This window comes from Zingiber officinale, unplaced genomic scaffold, assembly GCF_018446385.1.
Source record: "Zingiber officinale cultivar Zhangliang unplaced genomic scaffold, Zo_v1.1 ctg210, whole genome shotgun sequence".
Lineage (NCBI taxonomy): Eukaryota > Viridiplantae > Streptophyta > Magnoliopsida > Zingiberales > Zingiberaceae > Zingiber > Zingiber officinale.
The window spans coordinates 122,915-146,336 of NW_024589892.1; the positions used below are offsets into that span (position 1 = coordinate 122,915).

Below are 23,422 nucleotides of genomic sequence, written 5' to 3' on the forward strand. Positions count from 1 at the left end.
CACCATACTCTTTCTTTTTTCTTCCATGATCTCCTAGAAGGCAGGAATGACCAATGGAGCAAACAATTCCACCATCTCCTCAGATTCTTCTGAAACCAGTCACCCTACTCCTGTGAATTCTTCTACCCCTGCTTTTGCAGATTTCTATTATCAGAATTCCACTCTACTCATAGCCATCAGACTTAATGGACAGAATTACCAAATGGCTTCAGTCAATGAAACTGGCTACTGATGACGGAAAATCAAACATTTGCATTTGTCTAGTGAGATGATTAGACCTACTGCAAGAGAACCTCGCTTAGAAAAATGGAAGTCCAAGAACTCCCTGGTATACTTAGAGATGTGTTGGAACTTGTTTGGGCTCTTTACTCAGACCATGAAAATACTTCTCAAATATTTGTATTGAAAAACTGACATTCACAATCAAGCAAAGCAATCATGATATCCACCATTTATTACAATGAATTAGTGGCATTTTGGCAAGATCTTGATCAAATGCTATGACAAGGTTTGAGAGAATTCAAAAGACTACAGCTGTCACAAGAATAGAGAGAGAAATGATAAGGTCTACATGTTTCTACACTTAATTGGAATTTGGATGAGGTTCGGGGCTGCACTCTTGGCAAGAAACCTTTGCTTTCCATGGGAAGTGTTTTCTGAATTGGGACGTGAAGAAGCAGGAGGGAAACAATGTTGTACAGAAAAGAAAACACCCACAACCTAGGAATTGGAAGCTCAGCCCTTGTGCCCCAAGTTTTAGAATTTGAAATCTATAGTCGTCAAAAGCCATGGAGTGAGCATGGTGAAAAACCATGGCATACAAAGGAGACATGTTGGAAACCAGTATGGTAAGGCATTATTTCAATCTCCAAAATTGTCCTTACCTAAGTCTTTAACCACCGAATGTTTAAGTGTCATTCCTACTTTGTTTTCCTTGTGAATCATTAATTCAAATGCAACTGATCATATGCTTGATTGCTCTAAGTTGTTCCCATCTTATACACCTTGTGCAAGCAACAAAAAGGTCAAGATTGTCGAATGTTCACTCTCAGTTATTCTAGGGACAGAAGTTGTCAGGCTCACTTATTAATTCACTACCTTACTAATTATTTATGAAATCCTTCATGTTCCCAACATCTTGTAACTTGTTGTCCATCTGCAAAAGCACCTCCGACCAAATAGTGTCGAGCTAATTTTCATTCTTCTTATTGTCAATTTCAAAAATTAATGAATGGAAAGTGCTAGGGGAAAAAATTGACTCTATTTTTAAGATGGATCTTCCAAGAATGAACAAGGTCAAAGTACTTGTTTAAATTTTATTTTTAAGGATGATGACATTAAGTTGTGGCACAATAGATTAGCTCATCTTAATTCTCAGTATTTAAAATACTTAATTTTGAGCCTATTTCAGAATCAAAGTCAATCTTTTTTCATTTAATGCGGTGTGTCAATTTACTAAACATCATCATGCATCTTTTTCTCCTAAACGTACATTCTAACCACATCATTTACTGTGATTCATAACGATATTTGGAACTTATATTGATCATCTATATTTTCTAGTGAGAAATGATTGTTGATGACACAAGATTAAATTGGGTTTATTTGATTAAAATGAATCTGAAGTGGAGAAAATTTCAAAGACTTTAACACTAAGACACAAACAAAATTTCAAAAAAAAAAACATTCGAATTTTACAAAGTGATAATGATGAGTGTTTTACAAAGTTACTGTTGGTACAATATCCCTTAGGTCAAGGTTGACTGGTTTGACCAAGCTTGAGTCTTGGTCATAGTTTCGATGTTTGACAATACATGTAGACACATGGACAATGCAGGTGCAGTTGTTCATATGGGAAGGTTCTAATACTGATCAGTGTGAATGAAGAAGAGTCAGGTATACCGGATGGAAATCCTGGTGAGTGAAGCCAGGTGAAAGTCCTAGTGAGTGAAGCTAGGCAGTATGAAAATCCTGGTGAGTGAAGCCAGGTGAAAGACCTAGTGAGTGAAGCTAGGCAGATTGAAAACCCTAGCGAGTGAAGCTAGGTGAAAGTCCAAGTAGGTCAAGAGAGTGACCAGATACTTGGCACGAAGAGAAAAGTCCAAGTGGGTCAAAGGGATTGACCGGACACTTGGTGGGGTTTCTGGCAGGTCAAGGGAGTGACCAGATGCTAGGTATGATGTACCAACAGGTCAAGGTTGACCGGATGTTGGTTTGAGAGGCTTGGGACTTGGTTTTGGGCAAAAACCAAGAGCTGGATCGATCCAGGATATGGATCGATCAGTGGATCGATCCAGGCCTCTTCTAGCGAACAGAGAGCCTCTGAATCGATCAGTGGATCGATCCAGAGGTCCCAATCGATCAGCCGATCGATTGGGACGCTGCTGCTTCGCACGATAAGCGCTGGATCGATCCGTGGATCGATCCAGGCGTTTTCCCAGAGCACAGAGGCGCTCTGGATCGATCCGTGAATCGATCCAAAGCCTCCCCGATCGATTGGGAGTTTTCGAATCGATTGGGATCCGACCGTTGAGTCGTATTTGAGCCGCAGGCGAGAGTTGTCTTCGGCACTTCTTCACCGATTCATTTCAGATCTTCACCAGCTCCTCCACAGCCCTTCTCAAGCTCGAGATCGCCAGTTCTTGAAGGTTCTTGGAGGCTCTTCCAAGTCAAGAGGTGGATCAAAGCAAGAAGAAGAAACTAGGGTTAGGGTTTGTACACTCATTGTAAGCTTGTATTTCCTTACTACCCTTTCTTCTTCTTGTATTGAGTCTTGTAAGGCTTCTCCGCCCTTGGTAGTTACCATAAAGGAGAGTTTTATTTAGTGGAGGGTGTGTGTGTAGGTGTGGATCCTTGGACTAGTCACCTCTTGTGAGGTGGATACCAAGTAAACCAACCGTGTTAGCGTTGTGTGAGTTGTTTCTGCATTTTCCGCTGCACATCTTCGAAGAAACAAGCAACGCCGAACAACCTCTAGCTACTTTTGGTCCTAACAGTTACTGCATCAATAATCTACAACAAAAAAGTTTAGCTGAAAGAGAAAAACAACACTTATTGTAAATAGCTCAGACTTTTTTTACAAAACAAAAAACCTAAATATCTTTCTGAGAAGTGATTCATACTGTTACATATCTCATAAATAAGACAGAATCATAAATTTGAAACATCTCTTGATGTATTTCATAAATTTAAAAAATCTTTTTATTTAGCAAATAGGTTATCTTCTTTAAAGATTCATTATCTTTAAAGATATTTTGTTATCCAACATTAATTCATACTTTAAATCACAATTCTGGAAAATTTACACCCCAAGCCATAAAATGTGTTTTGTTGGTCATACTCTCAATAAAAAGGATATAAATGTCTTGATCCTATTTCAAAAAGAAAAGTACCATGATGTTAGTTTTCTTTAACTACAATCATATTTCATATTTCATTTAAAAGGAGAACCATAACCAAGATTCACAAATCTTATATTTTCCAAATTAAAGATATTCATACTCAAAATAATTCTTCTCCCAGGATAAGCTGAAAACTCAGATTTCATTTTTACAGAAGGAAAAGTGTTTTAGATACTGACAATGGTCTTCTTAGTGAGCCATCTTACAATGATAATGATTCACAAATGTTAACAAGGGAAATACACTATTGGAACCATTTCACATTGTTCATTCGAGACGGAGAACAACCCGACACAATGAGCCTTCTAATCCTTTGCACTCCATGAATCTCTAATTTCTCCAGGTAATATCCTATTCTTTACCAAGACTCCACAAAATATTCAACCCATAGTTATTTAAAGTGTAAGACGCCCAAAAGTGCATAGGAGCTGTGGGGCTGAGATGTTAGGCGCACGGTGAGGTGCATGCTTTACCGAAGTAAGGCGCTTTGAGTATCAATGTTTACAATTCAAACATATATAAGGATTTTCTTCCAAAATATTTCACTAACAAAATTCAAATATTTCACAAACTATTAAACAATAATATAAATATAAAATTCACTAACATTCAAATATTAAAATAGTTTATTTTTATAATTAAAATCAAACTTCAAATATCTAAATAATCAAAATCTTCATCATCTTCCTCAATCATATCATTATCATCATCGCCGGATGTTTCAAATTTGTATCAAGCTAAATCTTCATTGAACTGAATACCAATTCCAAGTTAAAAGATTACAACCTTCCCATTGCGCTCCGAAAGGATGAATCATTTGGAAGTCACCATTCATTATCCCATTTTGTATCTTACAAAAACCTCAGTTTTTCCTCACAATTGGCTCATATAGAAATTCCTAATAGTATGCAGGATGCTCCAAAAGTTCTCAAGTGGAAGGAGGTTATTTTAGAGGAGATGAAGGCTCTTGAGAAGAAAACACCCGGAGCTAGGAGATCTGTTGAGCGGGAAAACAATTGTAGGGTGCAAATGAGTGTTTACTATCAATTAAAAAGTTGATAGCTCCATAGAACAACACAAAGCATGATCGGTTGGATGGGATTCAGTCAAACCTGCAACACTGACTTACTTGAAAATTATGCCTCAATTGTAAAACTAAATACTATAAGAGTTACATCGTCGCTTGTTAACCTTGATTGGCCTCTACAACAGTTGGATGTTAAGAATGCATATCCTAATGAAGGCTTGGAGGAAGAAGTGCACATAGATGCACGATTTGTTGAAAAGTTTGATATGAGGGTGTGAAAACTAAGGATATCTTTACAAGGGTTGAAATAAAAAGAGCTTGGTTTGAGAAATTTTCTGACTTTGTCAAAAGTCAAGGGTAAACTCATGGCCTCTACAACAGTTGGATGTTAAGAATGCATATCCTAATGAAGGCTTGGAGGAAGAAGTGCACATAGATGCACGATTTGTTGAAAAGTTTGATATGAGGGTGTGAAAACTAAGGATATCTTTACAAGGGTTGAAATAAACAGAGCTTGGTTTGAGAAATTTTCTGGCTTTGTCAAAAGTCAAGGGTAAACTCATGGACCAGCTAATTATATAATGTACACTAGAAATTCAAAGAATGGGAAAATAATTGAGTTGTCGTGGATGATATGATTCTCACTAGAGATTATATATCTGAGATGAACCAATTGAAGAGTTAACTCTCCTAAACATTTGAGATCAACTACTTAGGATCTCTAAGATAGTTTCTTAATACGGAGATTGTGAAATCAAAGAATGGAATTGTTCTCTCGACAATAGTACATTGTTGATAACTTTATGGAGACTGGAATGAGCAATTGTAGGCCAGCTGACTCTCCCATTGATTCCAATCAGAAACTTGGAGATGACAAGGTGATCCAGTGTATATAGCCCAATATCAAAAATTAGTGAGGAAATTGATCTACTTATTTCATACATAGACATCTATAGCTTTTGTCATGAGTCTTGGTAAGTTAATTTATGCATTTGTTTATAAAAATACCTTGATGCAGTTTAATCAGATTCTTTGATATTTGAATAGCACTCCCAACAAAGGTTTACCCCTTTAGAAACGCCACACCTAAACATGAAGTGTACATTGATGCAGATTGGGCAGGATTGGTTGTTGATAAGAGATCCATGCCAGGATATTGTACTTGTGTTTGGGGAAACTTAGCCAAATGGAGAAAGAAGCATATACAACGAGTAGTACTGCAGCTGAATAGTGGAGTTTATGATATGCTATGGATGGAAAGCTTTCTTGTTTGAAGATGTCAATAAATGCACCAACAAAGTTGTATTTTGATAACAATGTTGCCATTAAAATTGCATAAAATGCAACATAACATGATTGTATGAAGCGCATGGAGATTAATACACTTATAAAAGAAAAGACTATTTGCATGTCTTTTGTCCCTACTATGTAATAAACCGTTTATATTCTCACCAAAAGACTGTTTAGGCCTAATTCAAAATTTCTTACAAGCAAATTAGACGTGATTAATATTTATACACAAACTTGAGAATGTTGGATTTGTAGAAGTTAATCAAACTACTATTCTAATTTTTTTATTTTAATCAAACTTCAAAATCTTGAGTCATGCCAATATTTCTCTTTGACTGAAACGATAGTATCATGTTGACATTCGATGTATGGTTCTAATGGCAAATTAGAGGTGGAAGGAGGAAGGAGTTGAAAAAGAAAAAAATAAAAAAATAAAACAACTATAAACTAAAGTTCAAACTTCTTTTCCATCTAGAATGCTATGATTTTAACATTATTTTATATGGAGACAAACTAAAGAAAATAACAATATTATCTAGTTTATCTTGACCTTTGTTTTAACATGCCAAGTAGTGTTAAGATGCATATCAACAGATGTTGAGTAGGCCATTTTGGTAATTGTTTAGAATGAAATGTTTCACCCATTTTGCCTAATCCGGTATGAGATTTGAAAGCATATTTTAGTAAACAAATCTAGAATTTTCTACAAAACTATAATATGTTCCATAAGACTGGAATATTCTATCGCATTCATAGTTTCTTTTTTTCTCCAAATGTGTGTGTGTGCGCGCGCGCACGTGTTTAGTCATTCATGATTCAAGAAGAATTGCTTTTTTATTCTCTTCCATAATCCTTCACTTCATAAAGACTCCAGTTACTAATCATTTTAAACCAAGACAGTAGGATATTAAGAGAGAGATTCAAAAGTTTAACATCAACTATAAGAAAAGAGAGATGAAGGGGAGCCTTGGCGCAACGGTAAAATTGTTGCCATGTGACCAAAAAGTCACGGGTTCGAATCTTGGAAACAGCCTCTTGCAAAAAGCAGGGTAAGACTGCGTACAATGGATCCTTCCACGGGACCCCACATAGCAGGAGCTTCGTGCATTGGGCTGCCCTTTTTATAAGAAAAGAGAGATGTCCAAATAAATAGATTAAGTAATTTCATCTTAAATCAAGAGTACAATATGCGAAAGGCCGATGAGAGATGAAAATTGAAAATGAAATAAAGAATTTCATCTAAATCATGAGTACAATATGTGAAAGGCTGATGAAAAATGAAAAATGACAAAGAAACAAAGAATCTAGCAACAGATCATAATGATGCAAAAATGAGGAATTGAAAATGCCATTGATAGAAGTTGATGTGTGGTGGGATCATTGTTAGTGGCCTATGATAATGTCCCCATTTTGGAGGGTGAAGAGAAGTGAGGAATTTGAGGCAACGCCTTGGGCTGTTCTTTCTTATGTAGTCTAGAGGCAATATCCTTCTAGGGGGAAAGAAAGAACTTGTTGATGACAATGACTAAGTCTTGAGGATGCTGCAAGAGAAGTCAAGGTCAAGCCACTTGCTGACTATTGTGGAAACCATGGAGACAGGGAGGGTGACACATTGAAGGAAGAAAGAGCAAGGGCACAGAAAGTATGAAGAAAGATAGAGCACAAGGGCAGTGTATGTTGTTACTGATATCAAGAGCCAATGCTAGGGCTTTGGATAGAGGGATGGAAGAGGGAACAATAGAGATTAGACTGCCAAAAATTAATTGTCATGTTAAAAATAGAAAGGTTAAAAAATGTATGGAAGAAGAGTGGGAATGGAGGGAGGTCACATTAATGACCAATACAGCTTCCCCCTTAAATCAGAACCCTAGGAGAGAGGGGGTGCAAATAGAGGGAGAGCCGAGGTCATGCCATCAAGTTTTAAAATTTTGATCCGTACTAGAGTTTCGGTATATGACCAAAACAATATGGTTTCAGTATCATACGTACCAATTACTTTTTTTTAATATAAAATATATTAATTAAAAATATTTTTTTATTAATATCTAATCATTATAAATGCTTATTATTAAATTATATTTGAGATGTTTAATATTTAGTCTAAATTTTGATATTATCTTGTGAAATATTTTATTTTTATTAACACTCGATTTAGGTTAACTAAAAATCATCAAGATGGTTTAAACTATATTTAATTTAGATATATTTTGATCAATTTAAAATTAAATTCAATTTATATATAAAATATTTTAGTTTATAGTAATAAATATAAATGATGATATAGTAAGTGATAGAGCCAATGGTATAGAAAGATCCATATAGCCGACCCTACCTAGTGAGAAAAGACTGGTTGTTGTTGTAGTAATAGATTTTATAAAGTTAGAAATAATATTATATTTATTTTTTTATCTAAGACGTGAAAAGGATATTCATCTTTAAAAAGTTAAATGGTTTTGTTTTTCCTCTATTTATGTTAAGAAGTATTTTTCTCTTTATTTATTTTCGATGGAGTAAATGGGATGAGACAATACAACAACCAAGCCTTATCGGTTATATGGATCATTTTACGTCATTAGGCTCTATCCCCGATTATATCATCATTTATACTTAAATAAATTTTATCTTGTTTTATTGTTGCTAACCAAGTCTTTTTTTTTTATCTTCCTCTTGTTTGATGTACGTGTTTGTCATAGTTTCACATTGCCTAACCGGAGTATTTATTGGTCGTCTAAGTACATGTCCGTACCATCTTAAACATGAGATGAGCCAATATAATAATTTATTTTAATGTGGTTAATGATATTACTTTAGTAACTGAGACACGTGAAAAAGTAAATGCTATACTCGAATTTTAGCAGGAAATACTAAAAGTGAAAGCTTTTAGGCTTCATAGAGTAAAATAGAATATATACAAAATTTAAATTTAGCAATATTAGACGCAATGAGATAATTGTTACGAAAGGAAAAGATAAGTTATGAAAGTTTTAAGTATTTAGGATCTTTTTACAAATGGATGGAGGGATTGAAAGTCTTACATAGAATATAAATAGAATGGTTGAAATGAAAAAGAGCATCAAGTGTTTTTTAAATCGTAAAGTACTTCTAAGACTTAATAGAAAAATTTTACAAAACAATAGTTAGACTGCTGTGCTATATGAAGTTGAATGTTGGACTACGATTCAAGCACATAAGCAGAAGATGAGAGTTATACAGATGAAAATACTAAAGTAGATATGCGGACATACTATGATAGATAGACAGGATAAGAAATAAAAATATTAGAGAGAAAGTCGTAGTTACACCTATGGAGAGAAAACTCACATGTTTAAGATGATATGAACATGTACAACAACCAATAAATACTCCAATTAAGCAATGTGAAACTATGAAAAATGTGCACATCAAACAAGGAAGATAAAAAAAAGGACTTAGTTAACAACAATAAAACAAAATAAAGTTTATTTAAATATAAATGATGATATGGTAGAGAATATAACCTAAAAGCGTAAAAGGATCCATATATTCGATCTCACCTAGTGGGATTAGGCTTGTTATTGTTGTTGTTATTTTGATGGAGAAAAAAATAAAGAATGAAAGAGGAAAACAATTAATGAGGAAGAAAAAAATAAGAAGGAAAAATTTAATAAGAAAAAGGAAATATCTATTTTAAAAAATTAACCTTTAAAATTAAATAAATTAAATAATTAAAATAATAAATAAATAGTCACGGTTGTTGCCACGACTGCCCCGCCCTTGCGAAGGCTATGTGGGGGTTGCAGCGATCTCTGCGCCCTTGTAAAGGTTGCGTGGGAGTCACAACAGCCTCCACACCCCCTCAAAGGTCACGCAAGGGATACAACACCCTTTGCACCACCGCCAAGGCTATCGCAGGATCCAACACCCTCCGCCGATATTGTAACGGTAGGCAGGCAGAATGATAAATTTCGCTCATGCCAACCAGTATAGCACAGCACAAAATTGAAAATCATGATGCCATCACACTAAACCAACTATCTCCTTGAAAGAGGATTGAAGAAACATAACACTAAATTGATAAGTTGAGAATCTTATTATTATATTGAATTATAAGAAAAATAGAACCACTACACTCATATGTACATACAACTCTTGACTTAACACCTTGTAACATAACAGCTTAACTATTAACTCTAATACACACATATATCTATTCCCTTAACAAATATTCAGAAGAATGAAGTTAACTATACAATAAAAGAAAAACAAAAAAAAATATATCAGAAGGTGATTTCATGTTCTGCAGGGACTGCTTAAAGCCTATTCACATGACAAATTACTGACAGTAATAAACAGACCAGACGGTAGAACTTTGGGTGAATCTCTAACCATCCATTTTCATTCCTAAGTCTAAAGGAAACAGCCACCTAGGGCTTCTCTATAGGTAATGTAGATCATTTATAATGTAACAATTTTGAATGACAACAAACCAGTCTTAGACAGAAATACACACTCCATGTGTTCAGCCCAAAATCAAATATGGTACACTTTTTAATGCCACTATCATGAAACTTTCATCATTAGTATAAGTGAGATCAGCATGCTGATAGCAAAAACATCATTACTCCAACATGGACACTTTCCTTGGTAAGTGCATATGCCTCGATTCCATTTACAGTTATGAAGGATTAGATGCTAACTGTTAGGAACTACAATAAGAACTCTTAAGTTTTAGTAGCAGCAAAAAATTTGATCCGACAAGAAGCCAAAACCCTTCATATTCTTAATAGAAAAACAAAAGGGAAAGACCTGTGCTTCCGTGACATGGTGAGAGACAGATTTCCAAGATAGACCAGTTGACTCTAGCTGCCTAGCCCAATTTCGTGCCTGTTCCCAACAACCATTTTGTTCCAATGCTGTCAAAAGAGAACCATCATCAAGAATCTCATTTCCTAAGCATACATCAGCTTCCTTGCGCAGAGATGGTTCAGCTAAATTTATTTTCCAGTACTGTCTTCGAAAATATGCTGCAGAAGAACCACCATCCGCAAAATCAGCACCTGCAAGAAGCTGCAACAAACACCTTCTTTCATAAGCTGAAGGGCATCTTGCCAGCACTGCTTCTGCAGATTTTACAGCAGTGGAGCTTAACCATGATACTTTAATTAGGCCATCTCGTGCTATGTCCAGCATATGAGATATGTCTTCCTTCATTCGGGCAGAAAACGATGAAAGATGTGCTGAAGCTTCAGAAAGACGCATTTGAGAAAATGCCTGTAAAATAACATCATAAAAGACAACAGACAAACAGGTCAAAAAACTTTCTACCATGCAATTACGATCTAAAAACAAGATATAGATCAATGATGGAGTTCCAGTTGTTCCCATTTTACCTGAAGGAAACGTATGAAGGATAGAAGAGGACATGATGGCAGAAATATGTCAAATGCCCTCAGTAAAGGAAGAAATAAATGCTGTTCACAAAGAACTGCTACCATATTAGAAAGAGAACTAAGTCCTTCATCAAGACCATAGGAAACTTTTGGTTGATCAATATCCAAGATTTTAAGTTCATTTGAAATTTCTTTAGAGATAGAAGCAACAGAGGAGTTTGTCATATTACAAATGCCAGAGGCTGCGCCAATTGAGGAATTTACAGGCAATGGTTCTGCTCGGAACCTTTTAGCATTCCTCCTATTATAATGAAATGCAATGTTTCTGCTTCCACTTGGTAAAGAATTTGTAGAGTCAACTGCAGCTCCCACACATGTTGCTATTTTAGAAGAAAGATTGTCCATCTTGATGCATGATGTCTCTCTGTGCAACAAAGAACAAAATACATAACTAACCTATAAATTGCAATAAAATGGAAATGGTTAAAACATAAAATGGTCATGCAGGTAATATAGAGATATGCAGTAGATGTGGGCTAGATAAAATCAATTTTAACATCATATATGCAGACTACAAGTTATTACCTCATCGCTGTAATCTCAAGCCAAACTGTTAGGCATGAAAGTGGAGAAACATCAGAAAAACATGAAGCAATTATTGCCAACAGGGACCAATGTAAATCCTTTGCTTTTAATAAAAGAGACTGTCCAGGATTTTTTTTCTTCTCACAATCAGCAAGGATAAAAAATAGCTCAGTAGAAACTGCAGTAATATTATCAGAAACCAAAAGATTCTCTCCACAACTTTCTGAAGTTGAAGTTACCAATGAGCTTGTTTTAGTCTTAGTCGATTGGATGCTTTTCAAAACTGTTAATATGTGGGTCTTTAGTCGAGAATCACTGAAATCAGCTGCCTGAGGATGTAAATGGTAATATATATAAAATAAGATAAAATTACATAGAAACGACTGGAGTGCAGATTAACAACTCCAGTAATTAGTATAGAATAAGGCAATAAAGTATAAAATTTACCACATGAATGATCACGTCCATAGAAAATCCACCCAACTGAGCTTCTGTTAGGAACCCAACCTAGGAAAAAAAATCAGGTTATCAGGAATAAACACAGGAATTCAAGCCAACAGTTGAAATGAGGTGTAGAGAATAATCATAAAGAATACCCAATCATTATCTTTAGCAAGTAAAGAAAGATATCTTGTGCTCATCGGAAGTTGGTGCATCTGACAGAATTTTGTGACTAGGCTCCATTGTTGACTGGACTCTTTCTGTTTAGCTCGGAACTCAAGCCCATTGCCAATGCCGCTCACGAGCCATGAACCACATGTATTTTCATCAGCCAGGAATGGAAGACTTGCCTTTTCCAGATGGTGTAAAATGGTCATAAGAGCCACAGATGGTTTGTCTTTAATAATGCTTTCAGAAGCATCCCCTTTCTTGGAAATTTTGAGATGCTCACGGCGAACATAGTCATCAGCTAACGCTCGAGCTAAGGAAGCAGTTAACTGACCATCATGAGATACTGAACGAAATGCAGAGCTCTTTGGTGAAACCTGGTCATAATGTGCATTATGCTCAAATGAATTATAATAAGAAGAAATCCGCCTTAGTGCAGCAATATCTACACGAAGCATGCTAGCAGATAGACCACAAAGCTCCAACAAGAAAGAGCAGGAAGATACAAGAACAGAATCTTCAAAGCATGTAACAGCTAGGGAGGCAACCTGAAAATAAACAACAACATCTTTATGTGAAGAGATTAGTAAAGCAAAGAAAATCAAAATTAGCAGATCAGTAAAATTTGAATTGTATGTTTTAGTAATTCTCTTCATCAGACTGATCTATTAAGAACATGTTAGCCATTGTAGAATTGAATTTTATACACAGCCAATTTATATTGAGTGAAGTTCAACTGCATGAAGGCAAAATGTCTCCTTCAAACTTTAAGAAAAAATCATTGTTATTAGGTTCAGTAATCCACTTCAACTAAGATGAAGAAAGATAGTGTCCATACAGATGAGAGACTTAATCTTTCAGTTTCAGCTAAAGGTGCAAGAATTGCTTGCACATCTGACTGTATGTTAGGTTTCCCAGATATCTGTTGAAGTGGACTCGTTGATTTCAAGTGCAAGGCTCTTGCACCAAGAATATGGTAGAAAGCTGCCAGTGCTCGCCCACGATGCAAATGGTGCTCAATTCCAAATCCTTTCTCCTGAAATACAAATTAACAAGATAAGACCGAGTAAAATATGGCTTTCATGGTATGAGTAAACTATAATTATATACACCCACAATATTATGGCATTCATATTGAATTCAAAGCATGTAATAATAGTAATGCTTCTTCTTTTGCCAGTAGCCTCTTGGTCTTTAAGAACACCATGATTCCACAAATAATTTTCAAAAATGTTTTCTAGCAACTAATAACAATAATTGCAGTGCTTAGATAAAAACAATGATTTAGAGTTTGTACAGAAAAAACAATTTTCATTATATGACAACCACACCTGAATTAGGTGGAGCTACAACTAGTGAGGTGATTATTTTGACAGTAACGTACTATGGTTTAAAATCTCGACCCCTGCCGAAGTTTCAATACTGAACGATACGGTTTCAGTATCGTATCGTACATATGGTTTTGGTAATTTTTAAATCAAAAAATATATTAATTAAAAATAAAAATTAAACTAAATATTAAAAATAAAATAAAATACAAAAAAAGATAAAAAGGGAAAAAATAGGAGATCATGATGTTTTTATATGATAAATAAATATTTTATTATAGATTTTTGAAATTAAAATAAATAACATATATATGTTAAATTAATAGGATAATTTTATTAGGATTTGATTAAACCTTTTTAGATTATCCTATTTATAGCTAGGAATTGATAGTTATTGGAGTTGATTGAAATTATTAACCTAAATTAAAACTTTAACCTAAGTTTTGCATCGTCCCCGTGCACCCATTGGCTTACTATGGCCCTACGGCGGACAGCAAGAGAAGCGGTAAATTTAACCTGCTTCACCCGACACAGAACGAAATTTTAAACCACGGTGCCGACATTGACAAAGTTTCAGTTTCACAATGATTTTCTATTTCATAATCCTGTTTTTATTTTACATATGGTTCTGGTCATTCAAGCCATGCAAATTTTTATATAGGGTTCACACAGAATTAATCAACATGCAAAGTTAAGTAATGCCATGTAAATAATTTTATTAACTATAAACTAAAATTCCATGTTCCATTCAAGATTTCTTTCACTTGGTCATCATCATCAAGCTATGATAGTAGTGTGTTTATTCCAACTATTTTGGAATAGTTCTATATAATGCAACATCACTAGCAATATTCAATCCTTTCAATCAATCTTGAGAAATATTTATCCAAGGTCATATAGGCTTGAAAATAAGAATTTAAATCCATTCGTTGCATTTAGGATCACATGAATCCTAGTTCTTCCATTGACTTGCAAAGAAATATTTATCTTCAGATAAAAGCAGAGTTGATTTATATAAGAAATTACTTATCTCATACATAGGCATATACAACATAAATGTAAAGGTAAACTTCCATTGAGTTGTTAGTTCAAATAAACAACTGTAAAGGTAAACTTCCATTGAGTTGTTAAAATACCTCAACGGAAGAATAAAGTTCCTCCTCAATGCTCTTTTGGATAGATGCTTCCCAAGATATAGCACTAAGTCCACCCTTCCAATTCATATTAACAGCAAAACCATTGCCCGCAAAAAGTAAAGATTCTGTATTATTCCAATTACCTGACAGTGACTGCCATCCAATAGGACCCTGATAGTTTGGAAATTAAGATACATTAAATGAATATTACAGTTAAACCAAGTAACTATCAGCAACACAAATTTTATCAGATTATATAGACAAAAAGAAATCAGTTGCAAACGGTGTCATACTTTGAATAGTTTCTTAAGATGTTAAGACAAAATTAATAAATTTTTAGCAGTTTATCACCCACCAGTATAGAATCATTAGGTTGAAAATATGCTATACACAAGTCAAGGTAATCATATCATTTATTGGACAACACATGAATATTAGATCAGAAAAGATGGGTCCTATATAAATAATAACTTGCATCCTGAAGAACAAAGTCATAAAACAATAACCTATAAAATAACATATTTACCAACACAAAGCTACACATGTCATCAAAGTCATCATAAAAGGAATAACCTACAAAATAGCATATTTACCCACACAAAGTTACATACATCACCAAGTTCATCCTATCTATCTCATAGATAAGAGCTTCAGCATTTTGATAAAATGCCAAAACGGATCAACACATGATATCCATATGAAAGGCCAAGTGATGCCTTCATACGTTTCATTTATGCCACACATATCTAGTATCCTACATCAATTAAACAAGTAATAAATATGAAAAGAGAGGCAGTAAACAAAAATAAAATATCCATTTTCATATCAAAGGAAAAGCCAACAACTAAAGATATAGGGGTAATCGCTCATTACATATATTCCAACCATGGAACGCGGAAAACAGTTGTCCTGACATAAATTAAAAGAATAGATCCAATTCAAAGATCCACCTCGGCTTTACCAGCATCAAGATATAGCATTGAAGCAATATATGCACCTCATATTGCAATCCAACACAATTTCCAGTTTATGTCAAAATGCACATGGTGAAAAAATACTAAGGAAGCAACCATACCAATTGATTTAACTCCAATAGAAGACTACTAAATTATTGAAAAAAAAAATCGTATTGTTTGATGAAAAGATAATAATCACTGATAAAATGACTCTGAGATCACACCTAATAACATAATAGCCTGTGTGAGACTAAATCTGAATATTCATACCACCTGAGCTGAAGCATAGATCTATGTCCAACATATTGCATAAAATAGAAGATGTCCCATAAATAGAATTGTTGGTGCAATCATACCCTAAATGGTTGGGCTCAACCATCGGTTTTGATATGTTGAGCAAAGTTTTAAGTTAGCTTTCAGTATTTAATGCGTGTTAAGCTGTACAGGGCTTGTAACTCAATAAGATCGAGTATGAATACAAATGTTAAAAACTGAAAAAATATTTTTTTCCAAATTTTTTAACAATAAGATAAGTCAAACTGAACTTCAAAGTGGATTTTCAGTATCAAGTTGAAGTCAAATTGGACTCAAATTGAATACAACAAGTAGGCATAGTGATTAAGGTTAAGGTGAGTTCAAACTAAAGGCATATTTGGATTTTTTTTTTTTTTTTGGCTAGTTTATGGTTGAACCAAATTTTAAGTGGATACTCTAGGTTAGAACGAATTAGGAATTTTTTTACAAGTTTGGATTAATAAATTCTCTCTCCTCTCTCTCATGTTCTTAATCTCACCGGCATTGCCTCTCTGTCTCTTTTCATCAACACTCTCTCTCTCTCTTCCTCTCTTGATTGTTGTAACCTCCTCTCCTCTCTTCTTGTCGCATCACCACTATCTTTGCATGAGAGATGACAACGGCTAATGCTCCTTATCATTGGAGCCAAGAGAAGCTACCGACTATCTCTCCTCTCCCTTCTTTCTTTCTCTCTTATTTTCCCCTAACACTCACAACCCACCAGTCGGCCACCCTTGGCCAAAGCCGAGAGAACCCTCTGCTTTTTCCTTTGCACTTTCTCTTCTCTCTTTCCCAAAACCCACAGCCACTAGCTGACTACTTTTGGCTAAGCCAAGAGGATCACTCAACCCTCTTTGTTTTCCAGAGTCCTTGAACAAGACTATTGCCACACACCGACCAAATTAAAGGTAATTTTTTTTATATGAAATGATTGGTTATTTAGACTAACTACGATATATTATTTAGGTTCAATTGGCTTGACCTTTTAATACCAGCAAAACACTATCCTATTCGAGAGGAACTTGTGAGGTAAATATGTTATTTCACTATATCTTTTGTTCAACATTAGTGTATTTGGGTTGAGAAGGCAAGCAAGTGTTCATTTGATAGTAAAAGGTGTCTCCTTTGACAATAATTATATCAATGTAGAAGGATCAAAATTAGATCATCAACTTTGAATTTTAGTTAATCTTTAGATTTTAAGTCATTATCAAAGATGATTTATTTTGAGTTTTCAGAGTTATTTTTCATGCGTTTGTAAATACACATTCAAGTGTAGTACATTGACTCTCAGACACTCGATTATTTTATCATATATTAAGGTGAGTAAATCTATCTTTTGACTTCTAAATATGTTTCCGTATGCATTCCTAATAGATAAAATCACTGATATATATGCTTCTTTCAAAAAAGAGATTAAAATGATAATACAAATAGTAAAATAGATTTTAAAATGAATTGAACTATTGGGGGTTTTAAATAAATCCATGTTCTTTTCATGTTATACACATATGAGTGTTCATATATGGGTTAGCATGGGAAGGGTTCTAATTTACTCTTCATTTATTACCAATCGTTAGAATGCTTCACCTGTCAGGTTCTACTTGTTGATTTAGATATAGATACTTGTGTTAGTTGTATCTCTCATACCCAAAAACCACATGCCAATAGACTATATACAATAAATGCAAATTAGTATAACTTATGCAACAACTACTAAATCTTATCCCACCTACGCTATATGGATCTTTTGACGTCATTGGACTCTATCCTCTACTATATCATTATTTATATTTAAATAAATTTTATTTTATTTTATTATTGCTAACTAAATATTATTTTATTTCCTCTTTCTCATTTGATATGGATATATATCATAATTTCACATCGCCCGTCTAAGCACAAGTTCATGCCATCTTAAACATCTCCCAAATTTTTCTCTCAATAGGTGCAACCCGACTTTCTTTCTAATATTTTCATTTTTTATTCTGTCCATCTTTGTATGTCCACACGTCTACCTTAACATTCTTATCTCTAAAACTTTCATCTTCTGCTCATGGACTCGCGTTATAACCCAACATTCAATACCATATAATATAATAGGTCTAACCGTTGTTTTGCAAAACTTTCCTTTAAGTCTTAAAGGTACTTTACAATAATAAAAAAAAAAATCAAACACTCTCCTCCATTTCAATCATCCTGCTTATATTCTATGTAAGACATCTCTCTCAATCCCTCCATTCTTTTACAAAAATAATCATAAATACTTAAAACTCTCAATTACAAATAATTATCATCTCCTATTTTAGCAATTGTCTCATTATGTCAAATATTACTAAACTTAAATTTCATATATTCTGTCTTTACTTTACTAAGCCAAAAACCTTTCACTTTTAGCATTTTCCATCAAAATTCGAGTTTAACATTTACTCTTTCACGTGTCTCATCTACCAAAACAATATCATTTGCAAACAACATGCACCACGATATTGTATCTTAAATATGTTAAGTGAATTCATCCATTAAGTGGAAAAAGATAGGAACTTAGAGCTAATTTTTAAATTAATCCGCTTGAACTCTTCACTCTTGTCATTACATTCTCATACATATCCTTAATTGGTTCAATATACACTATGCTAACACCACTCTTTTCTAAAGTTCTCTATATAATTTACCTTAGAACTATATTATAAGTTTTTTCTAACTCGATTGAATACTTTAAGTCTTACTTCTGTTTCGATACTTTTCAATTAGTTGCAAGAGAAGATGCATAGCTTCTATTGTTGACCTTTAAGACATAAATCCAAATTGATTTTCAATCATCGTGGTCTCCTTCCTTAGTCTTTTTTCTACTATTATTTCCCAAAGTTTCATACTATGATTCATTAATTTAATACCCTTATAGCCTGCACAATTTTGCAGAGTCTCCTTTATTCTTATATAAGAGAACTAGAATACTTACCCTTCATTAACCATATTTTTTTTGTTTTCAATATCAGGTTTCAATACCTTGTTTCCGAGACACTTTCATACCTTTATGAGAATATCTAGTCCAACTATTTTTCTATTTTGCATCCCATTTTAAGCTTGCTATACTTCTGAAGTTTGAATTATATGATAAAAAATTAAATTTATATACTCATTTAACCTAGTTAAATTACCTAAATTAAGGTGGTCATCCAAATTTTTATTAAAAAGTTAATGAAAATACGTCTTCCGTCACTCTTTTGTTTCCTCATTATTTACTAATATCCTATTACATTCATCTTTAATACATCTTATTTAAATAAGATTTATTGTCTTCCTCTCTCTCACTTTAGTTATGCTATAAATGTCTCTATCCACCTTTTGTATCTAATTTTCAATATAAGAGTTTAAAAATTTCATTCTTAGCGTCATTCACTACTTTCTTGGTTTCTCTATGAGCTACTATACATATATTTTTTATGTTTTTCTCGTTCTTATAAGTATATAATTTTTTATAGGTTATTCGTTTTTTCCTTCACTTTTTCATGTATTTTTTCATTCCACCACTAAGATTCTTTACTTGGTGGTGCATGTTCCATTGACTCACCGAGTACACTCTTGGCTGCTAATTTCAACTTTGATATCATCTTATCTCGTATTTGGGTAGTATATTTCTCCTAACACTTGTACTTTTACCCTCTTCTTAAATATGTTTTGCTTCTCATCCTTTAACTTTCATCACTTAAATCTAAATATCATGCATATTTTTTTCTATTGATATTATGCTTGAAGCGTATATTCAATACTACTAACTCTTGCAAATTTAACACTTTCTTATTGAGATGTAGAGGTCCTTATCGAGATATTACAATCAGACCCTACAAGGCGTTCCTTCCGGGGAATATCCTAGCATGAGCACAATAATTTGATGGATCCATTCATTGAACATTTGCTTGAAAGTTCATGCTAGTTGGCAACCTAATGTACAACCCTTGCCCTCTTTCAATCGGGCTTGGGACAGCTTAGAATAACTTATATAAAAAATTATTTTAAGTTAGTCGTCTAAACTAACCAAAAAGATAAGAACCAAGGGTAGAATAATTGTGTAAAGATGTTAAGTGAAAGAATTATGAATTTAAATAGAAAAAAATATTAAAAGGTCAAAATTATGAGTCTAACCTTATACCAAAGTACCTAACTGTCCACAAAATTGTGGTAGCACGATTAGTATTTATTTACACAAGGACACTATATTGTTGTATATCACCGGTGAAGGCTTTAGCCCATACGTGAAATGACATTATTACACTCTAAGAAAACAAACTCCAGGGTGATGGATTAATGAAAAAGATATTATTGGTGATTAAACTATGATAAAATTATCTTAACTTATGATAAAAAATGATAAAAATATAGTGCATTAGTAATAACTCTAAACGTTGATAAATAATTAAAACGAAGAAAATAATAATTAACTATATGGATATATATAAATAAATTACAGACCTCAAAGGAGAATTTAAAGTTGTAATATAAAATTACAACTTGTTCGACCTCTTAAACAAGATTGATGCACTTCTTTCCTTTTTACCCATTTAGCAAATTTGTGTTTCCTTCATGCTTTTCCTTAGCCTGTATTTTTACCACCAATAAAGATACCCTTTATAGATTATAATTGCTATTAGTTAGTACTTAGAGTTACTTAAAGATCTCCATAGATTGATTCCTAGTTTGGTTTTACTATTTTTGTGTTAATTCATATGGTGGTGTGTCTGCGTAAGAAAACGGTGGTTAGACCTATTATGTGGTATAAATTGAATGTTTGGCTATGAAACAAGCACACAAGCAAAAAATGAGACTAACAGAAATGAGGATGATAAGGTGGATGTGTGAACATACGAGAGTAGAATAGATAAAAAATGAGAGGATAAGAGAGAAAGTTAAAGTCATACCTATTAAGGAAACGCATTTTAGATATTATAAACATGCATTTAGACCACTAATAAATGCCTAGTTAAATAATATGAGACCATGATAAATATGAGAAAAAAAGGAATCAAGGAAAACTTGATTAGTAACAATAAAATTAAATTAAATTCTTATAAATATAGAGACGATATAGTAGGGGAAGGAGACAAATAGTGTGGGAGGATCCATACAACCAACCTCACTTAGTGGGTTAAAGATTTTGTTGTTGTTATTGTTCTTGTCTATATATATATATATACACACACACACACACACACACTATTGAACTTCTTAATTATTTTAAGTTAGTCATTGTTTGCATAATTCTTAGTTCCCTTTTACCATACTGTCACCCATTGGGTACTACCTAGTAAGTGGAAATTATACTTTCGAGGCATGACAATAGATGATAACTTGATGCGTAAGTGAGCATGCTTAATGACTTAAAGATTAGAGGACTTATGGAGTTAAAAAAAGATGCATGAGACATTCGAGGAATCATAAGACAAGAAGCATTGAGTGATGTTGGAGAAGCTAATGAAGCTTAACTTAGCGGGTTAAGTTGGTTAGCTTGATGGCTCGAGGTCCTTTAGAGGCCAAAGAAGGATGAAATGAGGTATCCGAGACAATGCAAATCAAGGAGTATCAAGATGCAATGTTGACAATAGTTGGAAGGAGGTGAACTATGCAGGAACAGAGTGAAAGATGACATATAAAGATAGAACAAGTCAAGCTCAATGCATCCATGAGGCATAAGACGTGCCAATAGACGAGCTTATAGGCAAAGTCAACCTACATAAGGTATACTCTTAAATGAAGTGTAAGAGTCAAGCAAATGAGTTGTGAGAGTCGAGTGGCCTGGATTCAGTGTAATACTTAACTTAGGCAAAGATTTGGTCATTAGAATGATTGTAATCAAGGTTCGGTCAACTAGAAGGTGTTAATAGTCAACTAGTGAGCTAGGTGACTAAGGACTCAACTTAGGCTTGATGGCACACAAATAGAATGTTTTGGTTCAAAGCCCAATTGGCTGGCAGATGACCAGATGGGTTGAGCCAACTGGGCATTCAACTAATTTCCCAATAGAAGTTAGAAAGATCATTTGATCTAGCAATTGTTAAACAACAAATACAATAAAGTCAGGAAGTCAAGTTGACTAGAGTTGGCATCAATAGGTTCAAGTAGCTATTGCCAAAGAGAACCCATCAACTAGTGTGGCACTAAGTCAACTCAAAGTTATATTAGCACACTGAAGGTTAAGGCAATTGCAAGAATAGTCGACTAGCCTGCAGAACAAAAAAGCAAAGATGAAAACAATTTGAAGGTTATATAAGGCGAACAAAAGAGAGGCCTTGAGAGTAAAAATCCTACGAGATATTATTCCCAAAGTTCCCTTATAGGATTTCATAGTCTAGATTCATAGTGGTCTTTCTCCACCTCCAAAAGGCATCAAAGGAGAAAACATAGTGAGGATTCGAGAGTGACTCATCGAAGAGTTAATGGCTTTGGAGTAGAAAGGAGGGTTCTGAACCACACTATATTAATTCGTTAGTGTTGACTTTTCTTATATTTAAGTGTTGTTGCGTTTAACATTATTTAATTCTTACTAAAGTCATAGCAAGATAAAGAGTTGTTGTATTTATAGATCAAGTGTTATTTGTACCTCCCCCATCTAGTCATCCGGTCACCATCCCTTACGGTCCTGACAAATATTCTTTATGAGGATGATGAAGATGCAATATTGAACTTATGGAAAAGAAATTTTCACAATGCAATTTCTTGGACTGAAATTAGCAAGCATGAGAAAGGGCTTTAGTGAGTTGATTTTATCTTTAAAAGAATTAATATAATCTTTTCTTTAGCTCCCTACAAATTAAAACAACTCTGAATTGGGTGTGTTTAGTTCCATGGTTTAAAACCGTTGTGCACGCAAAAAATTTATTATTCAACCCATAGACTAGCATGAGATAACTATTCAAGACATAATTCTTACCTTGATTCATTGATTAGTGATCGTAAATTGTTCCTCACGAACAATGAAAGTGACGATGGATGAGTTCCTCTGTGAAAGATGACGACAACTCTCTTCTTTCTCCCTACGTGATTCTTTCCTCCCAATTCCTTTCTTCACAAGTGATGACACCATTATTTAAAATCACCCGTGTCGAGGATGATACGGTTTCGGTATTTTTTAAACATAAAATATACTAAATAAAAATATAAAAAAACGAGATCGAAGCAATTTTATATGGTAAATAAATAAATTAATTAATATATAGTTTTGAAATTAAAAATAAATAATAGATATTAAATTAATGGAAAAAATTTATTAGGATTTGATTATCCTATTTATAGCTGAGAGTTGATTGAAATTATTAGCCTATAATTTTAATATTAACCTAAATATTAACTTATACGTTGTCCTCGACTTACATCTCGGTCACGAGGTCATGGAGGTTGCCGTAGCCCGAGGCAGTCGCGTTGTGGTCGTC

At 33.9% G+C, this 23,422-nt stretch overlaps 1 protein-coding gene across 3 annotated transcripts in view; it reads right to left on the reverse strand.

Annotated features, from left to right (window-relative positions):
• LOC122036797 overlaps nt 1-23,422 on the reverse strand; it is a 44,402-nt gene that overhangs the window by 8,797 nt on the left and 12,183 nt on the right. For all 3 annotated transcript variants that reach the window (XM_042596217.1, XM_042596216.1, XM_042596215.1), the window contains exons 9-15: nt 14,746-14,916; nt 13,120-13,317; nt 12,269-12,829; nt 12,120-12,179; nt 11,673-12,001; nt 11,088-11,511; nt 10,504-10,968 (exon numbers count right to left, since the gene is read on the reverse strand). In XM_042596217.1, coding sequence (XP_042452151.1) covers nt 10,504-10,968; nt 11,088-11,511; nt 11,673-12,001; nt 12,120-12,179; nt 12,269-12,829; nt 13,120-13,317; nt 14,746-14,916 — 2,208 coding nt within the window. The remainder of the gene's footprint in view (nt 1-10,503; nt 10,969-11,087; nt 11,512-11,672; nt 12,002-12,119; nt 12,180-12,268; nt 12,830-13,119; nt 13,318-14,745; nt 14,917-23,422) is intronic.